Source organism: Hibiscus syriacus, unplaced genomic scaffold (assembly GCF_006381635.1).
Source record: "Hibiscus syriacus cultivar Baekdansim isolate YM2019G1 unplaced genomic scaffold, ASM638163v2 tig00110429_pilon, whole genome shotgun sequence".
Classification (NCBI taxonomy): Eukaryota; Viridiplantae; Streptophyta; class Magnoliopsida; order Malvales; family Malvaceae; genus Hibiscus; species Hibiscus syriacus.
This window is the reverse complement of record NW_024062733.1, coordinates 10,969,368-10,989,180: the sequence shown is the minus strand read 5'-3', so window position 1 is coordinate 10,989,180 and position 19,813 is coordinate 10,969,368. Positions and strand designations below refer to the sequence as shown.

General features: G+C 35.1%; 1 protein-coding gene across 1 annotated transcript; it reads left to right on the top strand.

Moving 5' to 3' along the window:
* Positions 1–5,517: 5,517 nt before the first annotated feature.
* On the top strand, positions 5,518–8,419 carry LOC120124781 (SEC14 cytosolic factor-like). The gene is made up of 6 exons (XM_039143356.1): positions 5,518–5,761; positions 5,858–6,113; positions 6,893–6,929; positions 7,063–7,180; positions 7,781–7,891; positions 7,983–8,419. Exons 1-6 carry the CDS (start codon positions 5,690–5,692, stop codon positions 8,214–8,216), a joined length of 828 nt encoding a protein of 275 aa, XP_038999287.1. The 5' UTR covers positions 5,518–5,689; the 3' UTR covers positions 8,217–8,419.
* The last annotated feature ends 11,394 nt before the right edge of the window (positions 8,420–19,813 follow it).

The following is a 19,813-nucleotide window of genomic DNA, read 5'->3' as shown; positions in this document are numbered from 1 at the left end:
GTAATAGGTAATCTCTAATTATGTGAAGTTGTCTTTGTTTTAATTTGTATCATATAGAGGATTCTCAATATTTTAGTAAAATGTGCGCGAATGTAATAATTTCTCGATGCTTTTACGAATTTTCCTAGATTCATGTTTTAATCGTGTTGTCTTAGTTTTTATGGAACTCAAACATGCTTTTGCTAGGTGAAGTTGTCTTTTCGCCTATATTTCTACGAAAACTCCATTGCTTTGTCGGGATACTCAAATAACATCTTTTCGATGTTTTGTAATGGCCAATGTTAAGCTCTTGTAGATTTGGTGGAGACATCTCGTCTCGTTCGACCAATGAGAAGATCGCAATGTAATTTTCATAATTAAGATAGGGTGAAAATATATTCACACTTTCAGCCATAATGGATACATCTTGACACCATAGAAGTGACCCGATTGATGGACGAATGTATCTTTACCTTAATAGAAGCAATGTGTAGGTTTTTTTCTCCTCTCACAAGGTGAAAGACATTTCGATGCTCATAATAGCAAGAAATTCTAATTATTGAGCGGAGGCCTCTCATCACCCTTTTAAGGCTCCTTGGAGTTGTGACAGTTAGAGAGTGAGACAACTCCTCGATATAATACCACAAACTCTTCAGAGAAATCATGACACTTTCAAGTGGTGGCATATTGACGTCATGTCAATCAATAATGGAGTTGTAACACCCTAGTCTAATCTTACCTGAGATTGATGGACTAGAGTATTATATGGAATCATCGAAGTGGTTAATCCAAAAATTTTCTTTAAAAATAATCTTGAAACATTCAATTAAAATAACACCCATGAAATCATATATAAAATCATAAATAGTTAAGTTGCAAAAGTGGGGAGCTCTCAAAATGCATCCCATAACAATACATGTCAATTACTTCAAAATAGAGTTACGACTTAGTACAAGGTCTATGAATAGTACATGTCCTTTAAAAAGACTCAAGACGTACTTTGATACCTTGGTAAGTCTAGAACCACGAACGACAATAATGTTCCTCGAGAGATCTCTTAAGAACCTATACATGGAAACAAATTCTGAAAAGCTCAGTGTCACACTAATAATTGTATTATACTACATGCATCGCTACATGAGCATGCTAGCAAACAGAGGCATACACTAACATGCAAAGCTGAGGTAGGCATCATGGTGTGGTTGGAGGGTTTTGCATCTCGAGATGCACACTCTACTAACCTACCTATAATACCCTTGGGTATCTGGGGTAAGATCTATAACTGCAACGAAAACATACACCCGACCAACTTACTCCTTAGAGTCTTGGGGCATCTGCGCCCAGCCAGTAACTAAAGTGCCTTGACACTAGTTAAGATATATTAATATATTTTAATCACAAAAGACGATTGTCATACTACTAGAGTAACTCGAGTGTCTTTGTTGTTTCCCAAGCGTCACACAATGACTAGTCTTATGTTATCTTAGTTCAATATCATTAGTAGTTGTAGCTTTGTTCATTTATTGTTCTCACTTGTAAGTTCATTTAAGAAGTTTTGGTTCTGTTAGACCCCCTTCCCAAACCTTTTGATTGAATTATATTTATTACCCAATTCAAGATGATGGTACCGATACTAAACCCTTTAGTATTGATACTAACCCTTCAATATCGATACTCACCCTTAGTACCGATACCAAAATTGGATACTGGAATCTAAAAAAACCTGACAACATTGATACCCCTATTTGGAGTATCAATACTTTTGCACTAGGATATCAATACCATCCTTAGTATTGATACCAAAATGAGGTTCGATTTTTGGAAAAATTAAATTCAGTATCGATACCCTTACTTGGGGTATTGATACCCCTACTTCGTATGGTATTTGATACCCCTACTTCGTATGGTATCGATAATCTCTGAGTATCGATACAAAAAATGGTTAGTAGAATTTATAATCTAAAGATGGTATTGATACCATACCCTTAGGTATCGATACCCAATGAACAATATTGATACCTTATGAATAGGATATCAATACCACCAATGAAAAACCCCTTGTTTTTGGCAATCTGAAAAACAATATCGGTATTGTTCATCCAATACAAATACCCAAACCTAGAGATGCTCTGTTTGAGCACAAAAATGACACCCCATTTCACCCATTTGTCCATCTAAAGCCCTTATAAGTTATTTAAGTCTTATGTATGATTAAAGGGGTCATAATAAGTCAATTTACATGCTAAATAACACCATAAGCTAAAATCTACCATGGATACTCTTACATCCTTCATGAACTCCTGCAAACCAACCAAACACATCTAGAGATCAATAGGTGGTATAGATGAGTTAGAAATGCGTTGCCTTGAATCCTAAGATGCTAAAACACTCAAGGCTCACCCAAGTGCTAGCTTCTCCTTTCCCTTTCTCTTGAAGTTTTCTCCAACTTCTCTCACTAGACGAAAGTCATGTAAATTAATTATTGACTTGTTTGGGAGCTTAGGAAAATGTTAAGAAAGTTTATTATGGCTTAAATTTCCCAAAAACGACCTGGTTAAACATAGGTTTCAACCCCCTAAAACCCCCACTTATGGCTACTGTCGTAATCGTCTTTCGGGTGGGCTCGAAATCGGGCTTCAACTTAGATATATGTGTTAAAGTCGCCACCGATCATTTAAAATTAGGTTGATCAGATACCTTAGTTTACCATTTTACTGGATCTGCGTTTTACCAGAAATAAACCAAATTCAAGAGTCAATTACAGTCAAGGAATGATTAACACCCTTGTACTGCCCTTTCAGTACCAAATCACGGAAGGATTAAATTGAAGGGAAAAAATTAAAAAGTTAAGGGCCAAATTGATGTTAATTGAAAGCTGTAAGGAAAAATAAAAAAGTTAGGGGTCAATTTGCAAAATATAAAAAATACAAATAAGGATCAAATTGAATTAATTCAAAATTCAAGGGTAAAATTACAGCAGATGACCAAAATGAATTACGCTTCAAATTTAGAGGGACTGTGTAAATAATTAAACTATTTGCTATTTAAACCATAGCCCTCCCTATAAATACCCCAAATTCACACAAAAAAATCCCCCTTATTTCACAAAAAAAAAACTCCCTCACTCTAAAAAAATCCTCCTAACCTTTCCCTCCAACCAGCCATAGGCCGACCACATTCCGACAAAGCCCCACCATCCTGGCCACAGTCGACCGTTGCTCTGGCCGCCACTCGACGGCCGAAAAAACCAAACTTACCCAAACCGTTCCCCCAACCTCACGAGCACAAAATCGAGGCCCAATTATCGAAAAAATGCCCCTCTCGACGTAGATCTAAAGATTTTTTTTTTGGGTTTTTACCTTTTTAGGTGTGGCTCTTCGCTTTCTCGACAACCCTTATTATCCCGATCAGAAAAAACCGATGCAAACACTGATTTGTTTTTCATTTTTTGTTGTTTTCGAAAGTTATTTTTGATTGATTATCGATTTTTACCGTGTAGTATTGCTTCCTCTTTTATCTTGGTGCATTTCGATGGTTATTTGCTATGTTGTTTCGATTTTTTGCTGGGTTTTTTGTGATATTTTGGTTTTTGATTGCTGTCGTTCATTTGATCTCCTTTTTTCTGTGTTGAGACTTCATTTCGCAAGGTTTATATAACCCCTTGATGGAGGCTCTTCTGGGGGTTCTTTCCCCCCGTTTTTCGATTTGCTTGGGTTTGTGTTGGTTGAAAATGATGGGAAATCCCGATTTTGTTTTGATTTTTCAGTTTGGAATGCTTTGGTTTAGTTCATAGTGATGACCTTGTCGGCGTGTGGTCTTCACGGGTTGTTGAACGTCGATCGTTGGGTTCCTTTGGTGTTTTTCGGCCGTTGGATCAAATGGTCAGATCCAACGGTTGTAAGCCATGCGGCGTTGGGACTATACACCAAAACCCTAATAGATATTTTTTCTATCTTGGCTTGCTTGCTGGGCTTCCCACCGGGTTTGCTTGCAGGCTTAGTTGGGCTTCATCTTTGGACCCGAACTTTGAATTTTTGGACCCATTGGACCTTAAAAAAATGAAAAATAATATTAATAACAATATAATATAATAAAAATATAATAAATAATATGTATACTATATTTATTTTAAAAACTATATAGCATACATTATATTTTCAAAAATCATTTTAAAAATTATATACTATATGTTTTTAAAAATATTTAAAAAAAACCTATATATTATATACTTTTAAGAATATTTTCAAAAATTATATTAATATATATACTAAATAAGCCCCGGATGAAAATGGATATCTACAACTACCACAACCAAAACTTGATATTGAGACCTTAAATGAAAGCCCTAAGGTTGTTGATTACATTTCTTACCTTAGCAAAACCGAACTAGGATTGTAGGCCAACAAAGTTTCTACATTTTGCTCAAGCTTCCATGGAGAAGAGATGAAGTTTGAAGGAAGAATATGACAAAAGAGAGTGGGAAGAAAGAGCGGGTATCTGTTGTGACCTCACTAATATGAAAATGAAATCAACCTTTTAAACTTTAGATGGTGAAATTACTCCTTAGTCCCTGTAGCTTGGTCACCATTCAAAAATGTATTTTTTTATTTCTAATTGGGCTCAATCCAATCCCAATCCAAATCAAACTTAAACAAAGGCCTCCTATTGGTCTAATGGGTTTACCTAAAATCCTATTGGGTTAGCATCAAACTTTTAACTCGGGATTTGAAACGTTACATGAGTAATTCTTATTGTTAGAATTAACACATCTCTACTTCCTATAAATCAATAATTGATTAATTTTTATTGCCAAGATATAGACATTTGAACTCTTTTGATTAGTCTTAGAAGGATTTTCTCTGATTTTATAGGAGCAGAGGCATCTCGACGCCTTCGACCTATAGAAGAGGTAACTCAATCTGCAGAGTTATACTGCATGTTTAACGGAGGCATCTCTACGCTATTAAAAGATTAAGCAAGTGTGATTGAGGCATCTTTGCCTTGGTAGAAATGACTAGGCGACGTCCTCATCACTAGGGCAAATGCATCTCAACATTTGTTAAATCATAATAGAGTAACTCCTATTGTTAGAGTGAAGGTAACCCAACTCTCTAGGTAAATCTATAAGTTGTATGTCTGGGGTCCTTGTTACTTCCATATTCTATTAGTTAAATTTATTTTAATTTATTAAAATTATAATCAAATTGATAGACTATGCAAACAACATGGATCTAATGTGTAATTATACCAAATCATTTAATTGCCACATCATTTTATCTACTAAATGTTAATGATAGTTTGATTAATAATTAAATGATTAGATAATTTAGTTGACAAAATTAGAAGATCAATGATCAAAATGAAAAGATACAGTAATAGTAAGTATAATTTATCCTAAAAATTTATACAAAACCATTTTCCCTTTTTCTAGGTTAGAGAGAATCAATTAATTTAATAAAAAAAAATCTGAGAAAGTTGCTTTCAAGCTTGAAAATGGAACTTAAACTCCAGAAGCAACAGGCCAACCATTTTCTTTTTTGCTCTGCCCTGTGGCCTAATCTCCTTGTCTCCTCCCTTTATTCCGGTTTTCTTTTTGTCATCTTCTACTCACCTGTTTTTCTTCCCTTTGTATAATCAACTTCTCTTTATCCTTTCTTCTATATTACTTCTCCCTCTCTGACAAGCCAAAGCAGGTTTCTTTTGATCTAACATGGAGAAAAGCCATGAACTTGAGCTTACCCAGATGAGAAAATCAGTTGAGAAACTTGGGTTTTCAACAGAGGCATCTAATCACTACCCTTTGCAACTGAAATTACATATTTATAATTTTATTTACTTCAATTCAGTGTTTTTGACCCTTTTTTTTTTGTTAATATAGAAATATGGGGATCCCACGCTCATGAGGTTCTTGATTGCAAGGTCAATGGATACAGATAATGCTTCAAAGATGTTTGTTAAATGGCTGAAGTGGAGGTCTTCATTAGTTCCTAATGGGTTCGTTGCAGATTCTGAAGTTCCTGATCAATTGGAAGCTAGAAAGATTTTTTTGCAAGATTTGTCAAAAGCAGGGCATCCAGTGCTGATTGTTCAAGCTTGCAAACATTATCCTCCCGAGGATCATCTCCAGTTCAAGAGTAATTATTTAGCCTGCTCTCACTTCTTCATGATTGATCAATTTTGCTTATAATGTACTTTAATTCGATTCCTTACCGATTGTTGAAATGACAACTTTTGGTTACCAGACTCCTGATAGGAAGGCTTCATCATTAGAAAATGGCACAAAATGGGGGTAAAACACATAAATCTGAGGTCTAAAACATTTTAGACATTGCTTATTATTTTAGGATGCTCATAAATGCCGATAATTTTGTTTGAATAATGAAGTGAGAAAGAAAAAATGGGTCACATAAAATGTATTAGAAATTATTTTAATTACTCAGGATTACAAGACAACTTCTGGAAGTCGTCGAGACTATCGCGATTTCTGTCCAAAATTATGTTTTTCTTTGTCACCTATATAAGAAAAGTCGTCGTGTAGTCCCGACGACTTCCAAAAGTCAACGAATAATCTTCACCACTTCCACTTAATGTTGTAGCAAAAGTTTTAATTGAATAAATAATTTCTACTACACATTATATAAACAATTTTTGTTTCACGCCCATTATTCAAACAATTTTGCCCATAAATGCCAGAGTTGAATCCGTGGTGCCTGAAAGTCTAAAGTATATTATATTTGCACATGAACTTCATGGATTATTATGAAATTAGGATTTAGGAGGATACTAGAGCAAAGTTTATTTAAGATTATTTTTCACATGTTATGATTTTGTTCTGTTGTTTCAAGCAAGTTTCCTTTTTTTAATACTTCAAAATTTACTCTTTACGTGTCTTTTTGTGTATCTTTTGATGCAGAGTTCGTGGTTTATCTGCTAGACAAAACCATAGCAAGGTTGTTTTCTGACAATAAAACAAAACAAAAGAATTTGTTTTGAGATACAAGCACCCATGGCTATATATTTACTTGGTATTGTTTAGCTGATTTATAATAATATTTTTGACTTGTTGAGTTGTCCCAATTTCAGTGCCATCAGAGGAAGAGAAGTAGGAAACGAGAAGTTGATCGGCATTCTTGATTTTCAAAATATTACATACAAAAATGTTGATGCACGTGGACTAATAACTGGATTCCAGTTCTTACAGGTAATGTTTGTTTTCTGGTACATGTTCAAAAGAACATTGCCTCATGTGGGATTACACAAGAGAAACAAAATCATGAATAGAACTATGGTGGACTCAAGGGATTACTCATTAGGTGATCTCAGTAGTAAAAATGAATGTTGTTTATCTAAAAAATCCGGGTATAAACAACTATGTTTGCAGGACTTGTGTACATTGTCAAAGCGAACGAGAACAAGTAAACCTAGTTTTTCTACAGAGCTTTCTTCCAAACATTTTATTTCCCCAAGTTTTCTACCAAACATTTTCTTGTGTCTTAGAAGTAAATGCAACACTAGTAAGCAGAATCTTAGCAAATAACACCTAAATGTTTGGTTTTGTTTTGGATTATGTTACTCAAATTCAGATAAAATGTCGGATATGGTCATGTGTTCGATACGAGAATATATCATTTCATGTATTTTGAGGAATATATTTTTGTACCCAATCTATATTGTATTGGACTCTAGTATCGATACTAGATCGCGACCGATAATTAACTGTATTTATCTCTAGCTTCTGTATAAGAAACTTAATGCTTTTTTCTTTTATTGTTTGGTTAGTGCTAATCTTCACTTATTACAGGCTGATTTCCCAGAGCGCTTAGCAAAGTGCTACGTTTTGAATATGCCTAGGTTTTTTGTTAGTGTTTGGAGGATGGTTTCTAGCTTCATTGAGAAAGCAACACTTGAAAAGGTATTTCCTTGTAAACTGAAGCTTAGCTCGATTGATTCATGCCATGTCGAGCTACAGTTTCCTTTGTAGTAAAAACATTCTGTTAATGCAGATTCTAATTGTGACCAATGAAGATGAGAAGAAAACCTTTGTAGAGGAGATAGGCGAAGAAGCCGTGCCCGTCGAGTACTGTGGCAAAGCAAACCTGAGAGCTGCCCAAGATGTACAAGTTCCCTCGTTGGAAGGTTGGCTGATGATTCTCCGACCCCCAAAATTCGCAGGCCATCAAGTGTTTGCTTTAACTCGAAACTCATTCGAGTATTTCGATGTGATTGAGAATAGTTAACACACTGGCTGCCATTGAAGGTGTTAAATCTTTAAACCTTCATACGCTTAATGTTGCGATGATGATAGTTGTCAACTTGCCAACATGATGTTGGCTTTCAATTGGCCATCTTGTCTTCATCTTTAATAGCTACAATTTGAAAACATAACCTTCTTTGGACCTTTCTTTGAAGGAAGTATCATGTCATTCAACTAGTTACTTTATATATATATATATATATATATATATATATATATATATATATATATATATATATATATATATATATATATATATATCATCTTATATTTCAGTCTGCCAAAGGTTAATGTAAGATTAAGACTGAATTTATGCAAGAGATTAACATATTTTATGTTTGTATGTGACAGTCTAACCTGTAAAATAAGTACTAAAATTTATACAAATTCGTTCATATCTATAAATGACTAATCTAGTTCATTTCAATCTGTGTATGTTTTCTAATAATATTTTATCTATTTTAATTTAATATTTAATATAATTTCTTCTTCATTAAAATTGTTTTTATGTCTATTATAAAATTATTTTTATATATGATATATAAATATAATATAATATAACATATCGTAAACTTATAAAACGGAACTGCCTTAGTGGGGTTTGGGTCTTGAATTTTGAAGTTCCAGTCCAACCTATTTTAAACAAACCTAGATTTTTGGACTTAGGTCTAACCCTACACACCTGACCCTAGGGTGTTCAAAAATACCCTACCTAGATGACCTTACCCATCGACCCGATCAAAAGATCTAGATATTTAAAAAAATTCAAATTCTGGATCGGATACTCAACCTGACATTTTCCAAGTCAGGCCGGGTCACAAAATTAATTTTTTTTCGGGTACCCGGTTATAGGTTCTTGTTTTCCCATTTGCTTAATATGTCATTGTGCAAGTCTGTACTGTGCTTTTGTCTTAGAAGCTTAATTTGATTTGTCAGGGTTGAATATGCAGAAAAAACTTCTTGTCATCGTCATACTTGTTTACTTTACATAAATTATTATGCACAATGATGATTCTGTGTTTGACTCTTTGATAATGAATGTGGTGAATTATGATTGTTGTTAAGATTCTTTGTAGTATATGGTTTGTTTTTCTTTGGCATAAATTATGTATTTACAAACCTTAAATCCCTTTTGGAAAACTCATTTGTTGGTATTGATTCAAATAAGTTGGCTATCAACTTTTATGTTTTATTTATATTATGTATTTCGAACTTTTAAATTCTATGTTTGGATATTAGAGTATGTAACTCGAACATTTAAATTTGTGTATTTTTTTAAATTAATAATTTGAAAATGATAAAAAATCGAGTACTCAATTATCGAGTACCTGCAACATCCAGGTCTGGACAATGACCAGCCAATCAAGTACCCGAGGACCCGGAACATCGGATACCTAGATTTAAACACTCCCTACTTGACCCTAGACCCCAAAACTCAAACCCTAAGCCCTAAAACCCTAAAACCCTTGACAAATTTGAGCCTAATCTTATAATTAATTAGATCTTTTACTTCGTTTTAATCATTTAATTAGGTCTGAATTGAGAATTGATTGTCTATTTGGCTTAACAATTATATGATAATTGGTAATTGTTGAACAAGTAAAGATTCCATTATTATATAATTGATTTTCCTTTTTGAAATTAATTATCATTCCATTAATCAACCCGCTTGTTTCTGTTAATTATCAACTATATTGAATAGCTAATTTACATTAAATATTTGAACATCAGATTTATATGAAGTTAAATAGTCCAATCAGTTGAACCGGGAGTCAGATTTCCAACAAACTTTTTTGTCCAATGATTAAATTGATCTTAAACCATAGAATATAAGACCATCACAAATTGTATGATTGTAAGTTACACATTTTGTAGAGGATTCCAGCCGAAAGCATTTGAAATGAACTTAGAGATATAGTGAATCTAATTGAAGTGAAACTTGACAGCATATTACAAAGATACTTTAAGGATTGACCCTTCGTTGAAAACTTAATTTGCAATATTTAGTCCTAATTTATTTTTGAACAGAACTACCATGAAAATAAAAATTATAACATAAACCTCCAAACACTAAATTATAAATTATAAATCTTAAAATATAATCACTAAAAAAATTATCTTTAAATTTTAAACCTTAAATTCTGAACCATAAACTATTTCACCAAACACATAAATGCTAAATTTTAAATCTTAAAATAATGTTACTCTATTTGATCAATTGTGGCCCTATAAAGGAGATGGCCAAAACATTCTCCCCCCACCTAATTTGTCGACGTAGCATGAAAGCATGAGGATCGATTTTATAAGAAGCGTTCCCCACTTAGCCAAAATTACAATAGGTCCTTCATACTTGCGAACCAATCAACGATCCCTCTATCACAAGAAACTAAGTTGCTCTGGCATCAGTTTAACCATAATTAAATCCCCAACTTGAAATTGCAGATTCTTTCTATTGCAATCATCACCCTGCTTCATGTGTTTTTGTTGCTTTCTCCAAGTATACGTTAGCAGTTTCAGCATTCCACTTCCACACCCTACAAAATTAGAAGTTCCAGGACACCTCCCTTGATTAGTATCATCCACTGTACAAGAAAGTCTTGATTGTTGACCTATCACGAGTCCAAAAAGGACTTTTATTAGTGGAAAAACTCTTTTAGAAATTGAAGAATAATTGAGTAACTCGAGGCCAATTCTTTTGATTGGTGTGAATAAAGTATCTCAGATATTAAAAATTCATAACAACAATAACTTTTCTGGTTTTAACCTAAAGTGTGATAAAAAGTTTTCCCAAACAATACTGAGGCGAAATTGCAAGGAACCGGTATGAAAGAAACTCATAATCACATTTTAAAGAAAGGAAATGTATGCATATTTCAGTTTTTGTAATTTGGGTTTAGGGTTTATGAAGAAAATTATTTGGTTGGAAATGCGTTGTTGAATCGGAAAATTATTTGGACCTGTTAGGGATGGACCTAGGCGAGGGCGGTCGCCCCTTAAAAATTTAAAATTGTCATATATTTTAGATTTTATCTATGTATTTTATGTTGAAAATTTGTTTTTGCCACCAAGAATTTTATAAATCCAAGTCCGCCCCCTAAAATTTTATAAGTTCAAGCTCACCCCTACGTCTGTCCCTAGAACTCAATATTTTTGTTTGACAACTTTTTCTGTTTATAAACCACCCCAAAGCATATTGCCTGAACTCCTTAAATATTCACATAGTGGGTTGGAGTCGAAAATGTTGTGGTTGTATATAACAATATTTGTAATTCATTAAACCGGTACTGTGATGTAACATCATGGGTTTAACAAAAAATGTAACAGCTTGTATATAACATAATCGATTGTAACTGATATTGAATGCATAGATATAAGCCCTGCATTGATGTGATATATTAAACGAATGAAGAAATGCATGATATTGTTATAAAATATTTTAGATTGAAGTGATGCAAGTGCATACTGTTGGATGTAAATAAAATGTACGATGTGATGTGATGACATGTTTATGAAAATGAGGAAAAGGTAAACAATATATTGGTGTAAAATGTGAAGTGCATATTGTTCGATGGAAGGAGTTGATTGTGAATATATGGTTTGTTTTTCATTCAATTAATTTATGTGTTTTATTATTATGAATGAACATCAAAAAGTTGGTGATAGATCCAAAAAAAAAAAATGAAGTCAAATTTGGACATGGCACTTCCAGTAGTAGTGTTGAATCAAAATAGAGTAAAAACTCTAATTGATAAAAAAAAAAAACTCTCTTTAGAATAATCTCACAAAATTGCAAAAGGGAAGAACTCTTAAGAAAGCTTTCAAATGCTTATAATTAAGCTTTGATTGATGGATGATAAAACTCAAATACAAGTAGGGTATTTATAGGTTACAAGAAACAATCTAAACCACTCATTAAAATAAACACTAAATAATCTAAACCATTGAAATTAAAACATGAGAAAAATACTTAATTTTCACCTAACTAAATTGATGTAAGCAATGACATCAAAACTAAATTGATGTAAGCAATGACATCAAATTAATTTAGGTGTGAACATATAGGCTAATATTGAATTTTCAACACTCCCCCTCAATGTTAGCCTCCATTCTTTCAATCACGCCATGCTGACGACGGAAATGTTCAAACTTTCCAACACTCAAGCTTTTTGTAAACAAGTCAGCAATTTGCTCATCTGTCTTGATTTGCCTCATCTCAATCTCTTCTTGCAAAACTTTTTCCCTAACAAAGTGGTAATGTACTTCCACATGTTTAGTTCTTGCATGAAAGACAGGATTCTCCGCCAGCCGAATTGCCGATTGGTTGTCACAATACAACGGAATTGCATAATCTACTGGTTGATGTAGATTATTCATCAACTGTATCAACCATGTACTCTCTTGAGCTGCCATTGCTGCTGCTCGATACTCAGCTTCAGTGGTTGACAATGATACCGTTGGTTGTCTTTTGCTACACCAAGAAATTGTTCCGGAGCCAAGCTTAAACACATACCCAGTTGTTGATCTCCTGGTGTCATGATCTCCTGCATAATCAGCATCACAATAACCAACTAACTTGCAGTCTTCACCTTTCTTGTACAAAAGACCATAGTCAATTGTATTCTTCACATATCTCAGTATTCGTCGAACTGCTTCCAAATGAGGCTTCTTTGGATTTTGCATATACCGACTCATCACACCAACTGCATAAGAAATGTCAGGTCGGGTCAAGGTTAAGTAGATCAGACTACCTACCAATTGTCGATACATTGTTGCATCTTCCAAATCTTTTCCTTCATGTGCACACATTTTGATATTTGGTTCCATTGGCGTTGAAGTTGACTTACATTCGAGCATTCCAAACCTCTTCAGCAAATCTTTAGCATATTTCTGTTGACATAGAAATATTCCTTCGTGTGTACGATCAACCTCTAGACCAAGGAAGTGCTTAAGTTGTCCAAGTTCCTTCATCTGGAAACGAACTGATAAATTCTCCTTCGTCTGAAGAATTTCTGCCTCATCATCACCGGTTATGATTAAGTCATCCACGTACACTAGCACGATAGCTAGCTTACCTTCATTGGCTTTGACAAACAAGCTAGAATCTGCAGGTGTTACTGAATAACCACTTTTCGTTAGAAATTCAGCAATCTTACCATACCACGCCCTAGGTGCTTGTTTTAATCCGTAGAGTGCTTTTCGCAGCTTACACACATATTCAGGATGATCTTGACTCTGAAAACCCATTGGTTGGGTCATGTAGATCTCTCGATCTAGCTCTCCATGAAGAAAAGCATTCTTTACATCCATCTGCCACAAGTTCCAGTCTTTGTTGGCTGCAAGTGCAAGTAAGACTCGTACGGTTGTAAGTTTCGCCACTGGACTAAATGTTTCATCATAGTCTAATCCATACTGTTGAGAGAAACCACGAGCTACCAATCGCGCTTTGTACCTCTCGATTGACCCATCTGGACGGCGCTTTATCTTGTAAACCCATTTGCAAGATATGGGTTTCACATCTTTTATCTTTGGTACAATATCCCAAGTTTGATTTTGCTGAAGTGCATCGATCTCTTCTTTCATAGCTGTCATCCACTCAGAACTCTTCGATGCTTCTTCGAACGTCTCAGGCTCCGTTGCTTCTTCAATTATGGCTGCATTGGCATATTTGGGATTTGGCCTTCGTATTCTTGTTGACCTTCGAAGTTGAGATTGTGGAATTGATTCTTCTGTTTCACTAGGCCCACCTTCTTCGTTTGGTTGTTGATACACGCCAGTTTGCCACGGATTCTGAGTCACTCTTTGTTCGACATCATCGCCATTTGGATCTTCTGATTCATCTGAACTTGTTTGAAGTTGAACATCATGCTCCCCCATCTTTTGTTGTAGTTTGTCTCCAAATTCTCTCGAATCTGGCAACACCTCCTTCTCTAAGGACCACCAAGAAGATGCTTCATCAAATACCACATTTCGTGACGTGTAGCATCTTCCACTAATTGGATCACAACATTTCCACCCCTTTCTATGGCTGTCATATCCCACAAAGATACATCTAACAGCTTTCTTGTCAAATTTGCTCCGTAAATGATCAGGAACAAACACATAACATACACAGCCAAATACTCGAAAGTAGCTAACTGTAGGTTTTATGTTCCATAGTTTCTCAAAGGGTGAAACAAATCCTAACCTTGGTTGAGGAAGTCTATTGATCACAAAGGCTGCAGTCCTCATTGCTTCAGCCCAAAACCTTCCAGATACGTTCTTTGCATGTAGCATACTTCGACAAATTTCTGCAAGATGCCGGTTTTTTCTTTCCGCTACACCATTCTGTTGTGGTGTGTTGGCACAAGTGTACTGATGACGTATTCGGCATTCCCTTAGGTATTGAGAGAACTCGTTTGATCTATATTCTCCTCCGTTGTCTGTGCGCAAGCAGCATATCTTCTTTCCCACTTCTCCTTCAGCTGAGTCTCTGAACTCTTTAAACTTTGAGAAAGTATCAGATTTTTCTTTCATAAAGAAAACCCACACATACCTGGAGAAGTCATCAATGAATGTTACCATGTACCGCATACCGCTAATTGACTGTTGCTTAACCGGTCCGAACACATCAGAGTGAACCAACTCCAGAGGTTCTTTTGCTTTAAACTTCGACTCGTCATATGGTAATTGGTGTGCTTTACCATACTGGCATCCCGCACAGACCGTGTCTGTTCTCACGTCTAGTTGAGGAAGCCCCTTAAGCATCGACTTTTTCACCATCACACTTAGCTTGGAATAGCTAACGTGACCTAACCGCATGTGCCATAGATCTGATGTCTCATTTTTCCTTGTCCTGTCTACATATGCAGACTCTGCTGACATCACGTAAATTGATTCCAAACGTCGTCCCTCCATTGTTGGTGTTTCTGTGATTTTGACGTCACGATAAACCTTCACGTCTTGGGGACCAAATAAGACATAATGGCCTGATGATGTTAGTTGAGCCACAGATAGCAAATTTTTCTTCATTCCTGGGACATGGTAAACATCTTGGAGTTGCACCTGGTTAGTATTATATCGAGGAGTAACTATTGTCTTACCGATGTGAGTTATCGGTAACCTTGAGTTGTCAGCTGTCACCACCACACGACCTCCATTGTACTCAGACAGGTTTTGCAACTTCTGTTTGTCACCCGTCATATGATTTGAGCAGCCAGAATCTACGATCCAATCATTCTTGTAGTCAATCCGTTCTGGTGTTGTTACTGTGAGAGCTAATTCTTCTTCCTCCGTAGCAAATAACGCTTCAGCATCCCAACCATCTTCACTATTCTCCTTCGAACAAGAAGTAGCAGTATTACTTTCAACAGGCTTTTTCTTGGTCCAACAGTCTTTTGCCATGTGGCCCATCTTCCCACAATTGTAACACTTGCCATCGAACTTTCTACTATTACCGCGATTCTTGGAAGCTCCCCCTGAATGAGGGCCTCCCTTTCCTTGGTAATTTTTCACCTTGTCACCATCCTTTTTAGATCCATTGCCAGTATACCGCTGAAAAGTGCCTCTGCTTTTGCTGGTGTAGAGCGCTTCCTCTTCACCCTTCAACGAGACTCCTCCCATTTGCTTGGCCATGGCTTCTTGACCTGCAAGCAAATTTTCGAACTCAACAAGCGATGGTTGTGTCGGCCATCCCTGTACAGCGGCAACAAACCCTCGATATTCGGGTCTCAAACCATGGACAATTATTCTTTTTATCCTGGCTTCCCCAATAGCAGCTGTCGGATCTAATTCTGAAATTTCACGGCATATCGACTTCACCTTGTGAAAGTATTGGGCAACCGCCATGTCGCGTTGCGCCATTGATAGAAGTTCATTCTCGAGAAGTTGCAATTTTGTATCGTTCCTCTTCGAAAAGAGTGTAACAAAAGTGTCCCATGCTTCCTTTGGTGTTTTAGCATCCCGGATGTGCTCCAACATTTCTTCTTCAATTGTGGTCTTTAAAGCAAACATTGCTTTGCCTGCTTTAATTTTCCACTTTCGCAAGATTCCATTGGCATCTTCTGTCGCCGGTTGTGTAACTTCACCACCACCGACAACCTCCCAAAGGTCTTGACCTTGTAAGTATGACTCCATACATGTTGCCCACGTGTTGTAGTTTTTGTTGTTGAGCTTCTTGATTCCTCCAACTACTTGAAGATCACCCATCTTAACGGCAAGGCTTTGACTACACCGAACAAGCTTGAGTAACAAACGTGCAGAGTACTAAATTACTCTAAACACAAAGAAGCTCCACAAGGTTTGTAATAACCTCGACAATAACTCAAGAAATATTTTCTGATGTGGAAGATCAGTTAAAAACTGCAGCCACAGAGCATACTCAGAATTTCAAGAGATCTTAAAAAACGTGGCTCGGATACCAATTGTTGAATCAAAATAGAGTAAAAACTCTAATTGATAAAAAAAAAACTCTCTTTAGAATAATCTCACAAAATTGCAAAAGGGAAGAACTCTTAAGAAAGCTTTCAAATGCTTATAATTAAGCTTTGATTGATGGATGATAAAACTCAAATACAAGTAGGGTATTTATAGGTTACAAGAAACAATCTAAACCACTCATTAAAATAAACACTAAATAATCTAAACCATTGAAATTAAAACATGAGAAAAATACTTAATTTTCACCTAACTAAATTGATGTAAGCAATGACATCAAAACTAAATTGATGTAAGCAATGACATCAAATTAATTTAGGTGTGAACATATAGGCTAATATTGAATTTTCAACAAGTAGAATATGTAAAAAATGATGAAGAAAAAATTGCAACAGATGACATGCCGTCGAAGAAACCACTCGGTCTATATATGCATTTCTAGTAAGTACAAATCAAGATGTATACTATGTGTTTGAGTATTATATGGAACAGGATAAGTGATTACAAATTCATAAATGTTTACACTTTGAGTAAATGTAAAATTCGTAGACAATGAATATTATGTAGCGTTAGAATTTTGATAAAGAAATGCTTACAGGTGAGAAAAAAGTGACAAGAGAGAAATGGAAGAAGATGTGTGAAGCAGAGAAAGAACTGTTTAATGAGTTGACCAAAAAGCAAAAAAAAAAAAAAAAACATATCAAGAGTGGAAGAGTTGACAATTAAAGAAGTATACATGAATAAATTGTGGAATTCGGTGAAAATATGTTATTATCATACTAACATTATTTATTTAAAAAAATGTAGGAAGCTTCGACAAGATGTAACCTTATCAAGCTGTTGGAAATGATGGAAGACTTGAAGGGGAAGAAAAAGAGAAGTGTTGTAAGTGAAATAAGGTTCGGGCCTTTGATTGGAATTAAGGCACAATCAATTTGTCGAGAGTTGGTCGAGCATTTTGATGTTGAAAATGGTTTTATTATGTTCAATGATTATAGATTTCCTCTTACGGTAGAAGATGTTGTAACCGTTTTGGGATTGAAAAATGAATGGACTAACGTTGAAGAAGTGAAGCAAAGGGAGAATGGGGAAGAACTTGCTTCTTTGCATAATATAAGGAATAAGGTTAACAACTCGGAAATTGAGCGAGAAATATGGTGAATATGATGGAGATAAACTGAAGGTGAGGGTATTGTTGTACATTTTTGGAGTATTTCTATGTCCAACAAGTGAGACATGTCCGAGCAAGGACAACATGAAGTTGTTGTGCACGAAAGGGTTGAATGGGAAATTAAATTGGGCAAAATTTACCCATTAAAAGTTGTTAGATGGAATAAAAAGCTATGAGGAGTCTAAAAGACACATATACCTAAAAGGATATATAGCTATATTGTTTAAACTTGGTTAACGAATGCAAGTTCTATTGTTTGATTTTTGGTCGAGTAGTTCTAGTAGATCGACATATGCTTCAACCGATTTGTCACGCATTATTGCATGGGGGCAAGAAACACGTTTCTATTTTCTAATATATATTTCATTGTTTGGTTAGATAACCTGAAATGATTTGATTGAAGAAGGAAGAAAAATAAAAGGAACATATTGCTTTCAACTTTGAGAAGGAAAAAATGGATTAGGGATTTCAATCAAACAGACAGTTAAATATCGATGGGCATGATAGAATTCATAAATTGAGTTTCTATTTTTATATTTGACCCAATGACCCAATCGTATTTTTATGTAGATTCTAGCATATGATGAGGTATTCCATAGATGATAGCCAGTGATAGAGATGTGAGATTCATTTGGAAGTTCTAGAGGGGATTTTCAAGTTGCTTGAAACCTACTTGAATTTCTCATTGAGTTACTATCCTCAGACAAATGGTCAGACATAGTGTTTTAATGGCCTGCTAGAGGAATATCTGAGGCACTTCATTCACGCCAATCAAAAGAATTAGACTGCATTATTAGAAGTTACTCAATTGTGTTTCAATTCCTAGAAGAGTTTTTCCACAAATAAAAGTCTCTTTAAACTTGTGATATGTCAATAGTCGAGACTTCCTAGTACAGCGGATGATACTAATTAAGGGAGGCGTCCCTAAGCTTCTAATTTTGTAGGGGAGTGGAAACAGAATGTTGAAATTGCCAATGCATACTTGGAGAAAGCAGCAAAATATATGATGAAGTGTGTTGATCGCAAAAGAAATGATCTACAATTTCAAGTTGGGAATTTAGTTCTGGTTAAGCTGATGCCAAAGCAACTTAGCTTCTTGCAATAGAAGAATCGTCAATTGGTTCGCAAGTATGAAAGACCTATCACAATTGTGGCTAAAGTGAACATATCCTTTATAGGGCCACAATTAATCAAATAGGTGGGGGAGAATGTTGTGGCCATCTCCTTTATAGAGCCACAATTAATCAAATAGAGTAACATTATTTTTAAGATTTTAAATTTAGTGTTTATGGGTTTGAAGAAATAGTTCAATTTGACAAGCATCGTTTTACTCGTCAAATAAATTTCTTTTCCCAAAATAAAACAGATAGGAAAAGAGTTACATTGATTTTGACCCAGGAATTTATAACAAAATGTAAATAAAAAGAAGGTTTTTTTTGAGTATCTCGAGGTATCCCCAGGCTTTGCCTGGGACTAATCCTCCGAGGATTACTGTCGGGCACTAAAGGTGGAGACCTCTCTCAAGAAAGTTTGTTGCATCCACAAGGGCTCGAACTAGAGACCACTTGCTTAATCGACCAGAGTCCCTTCCACTCAGGCCAACCTTCGATGGTAAATAAAAAAGAAGGTTTGATAAAGTAAGAATTAAAAAATTAAGTCAATGGAAACAATAAAAGTAAAATATTCAAAAATAATTATGAGGAAATAGCCTTGAGTTTAGCTTTGCTTCAATTGCATTTGATCATTGAAAATGATTTTACTTTAGGATTCATACTGGTTACAATCTATAAGGTCAAACTCTTATAACTTGCTTTTCTCCTTGGTAACCAATCTAAGCTTGACATACTAAAACATTCAACAAATGAAAAGAATTTCAACTGAAATTTAAACCAATTCAACCAAGGCATACTATAATCAAGCATAAATATAAGCAAGGTTAAATTCAACGATTTCTCTACCCTCATCACTTAAGTCGTATTGTCCCAATACGAAACATT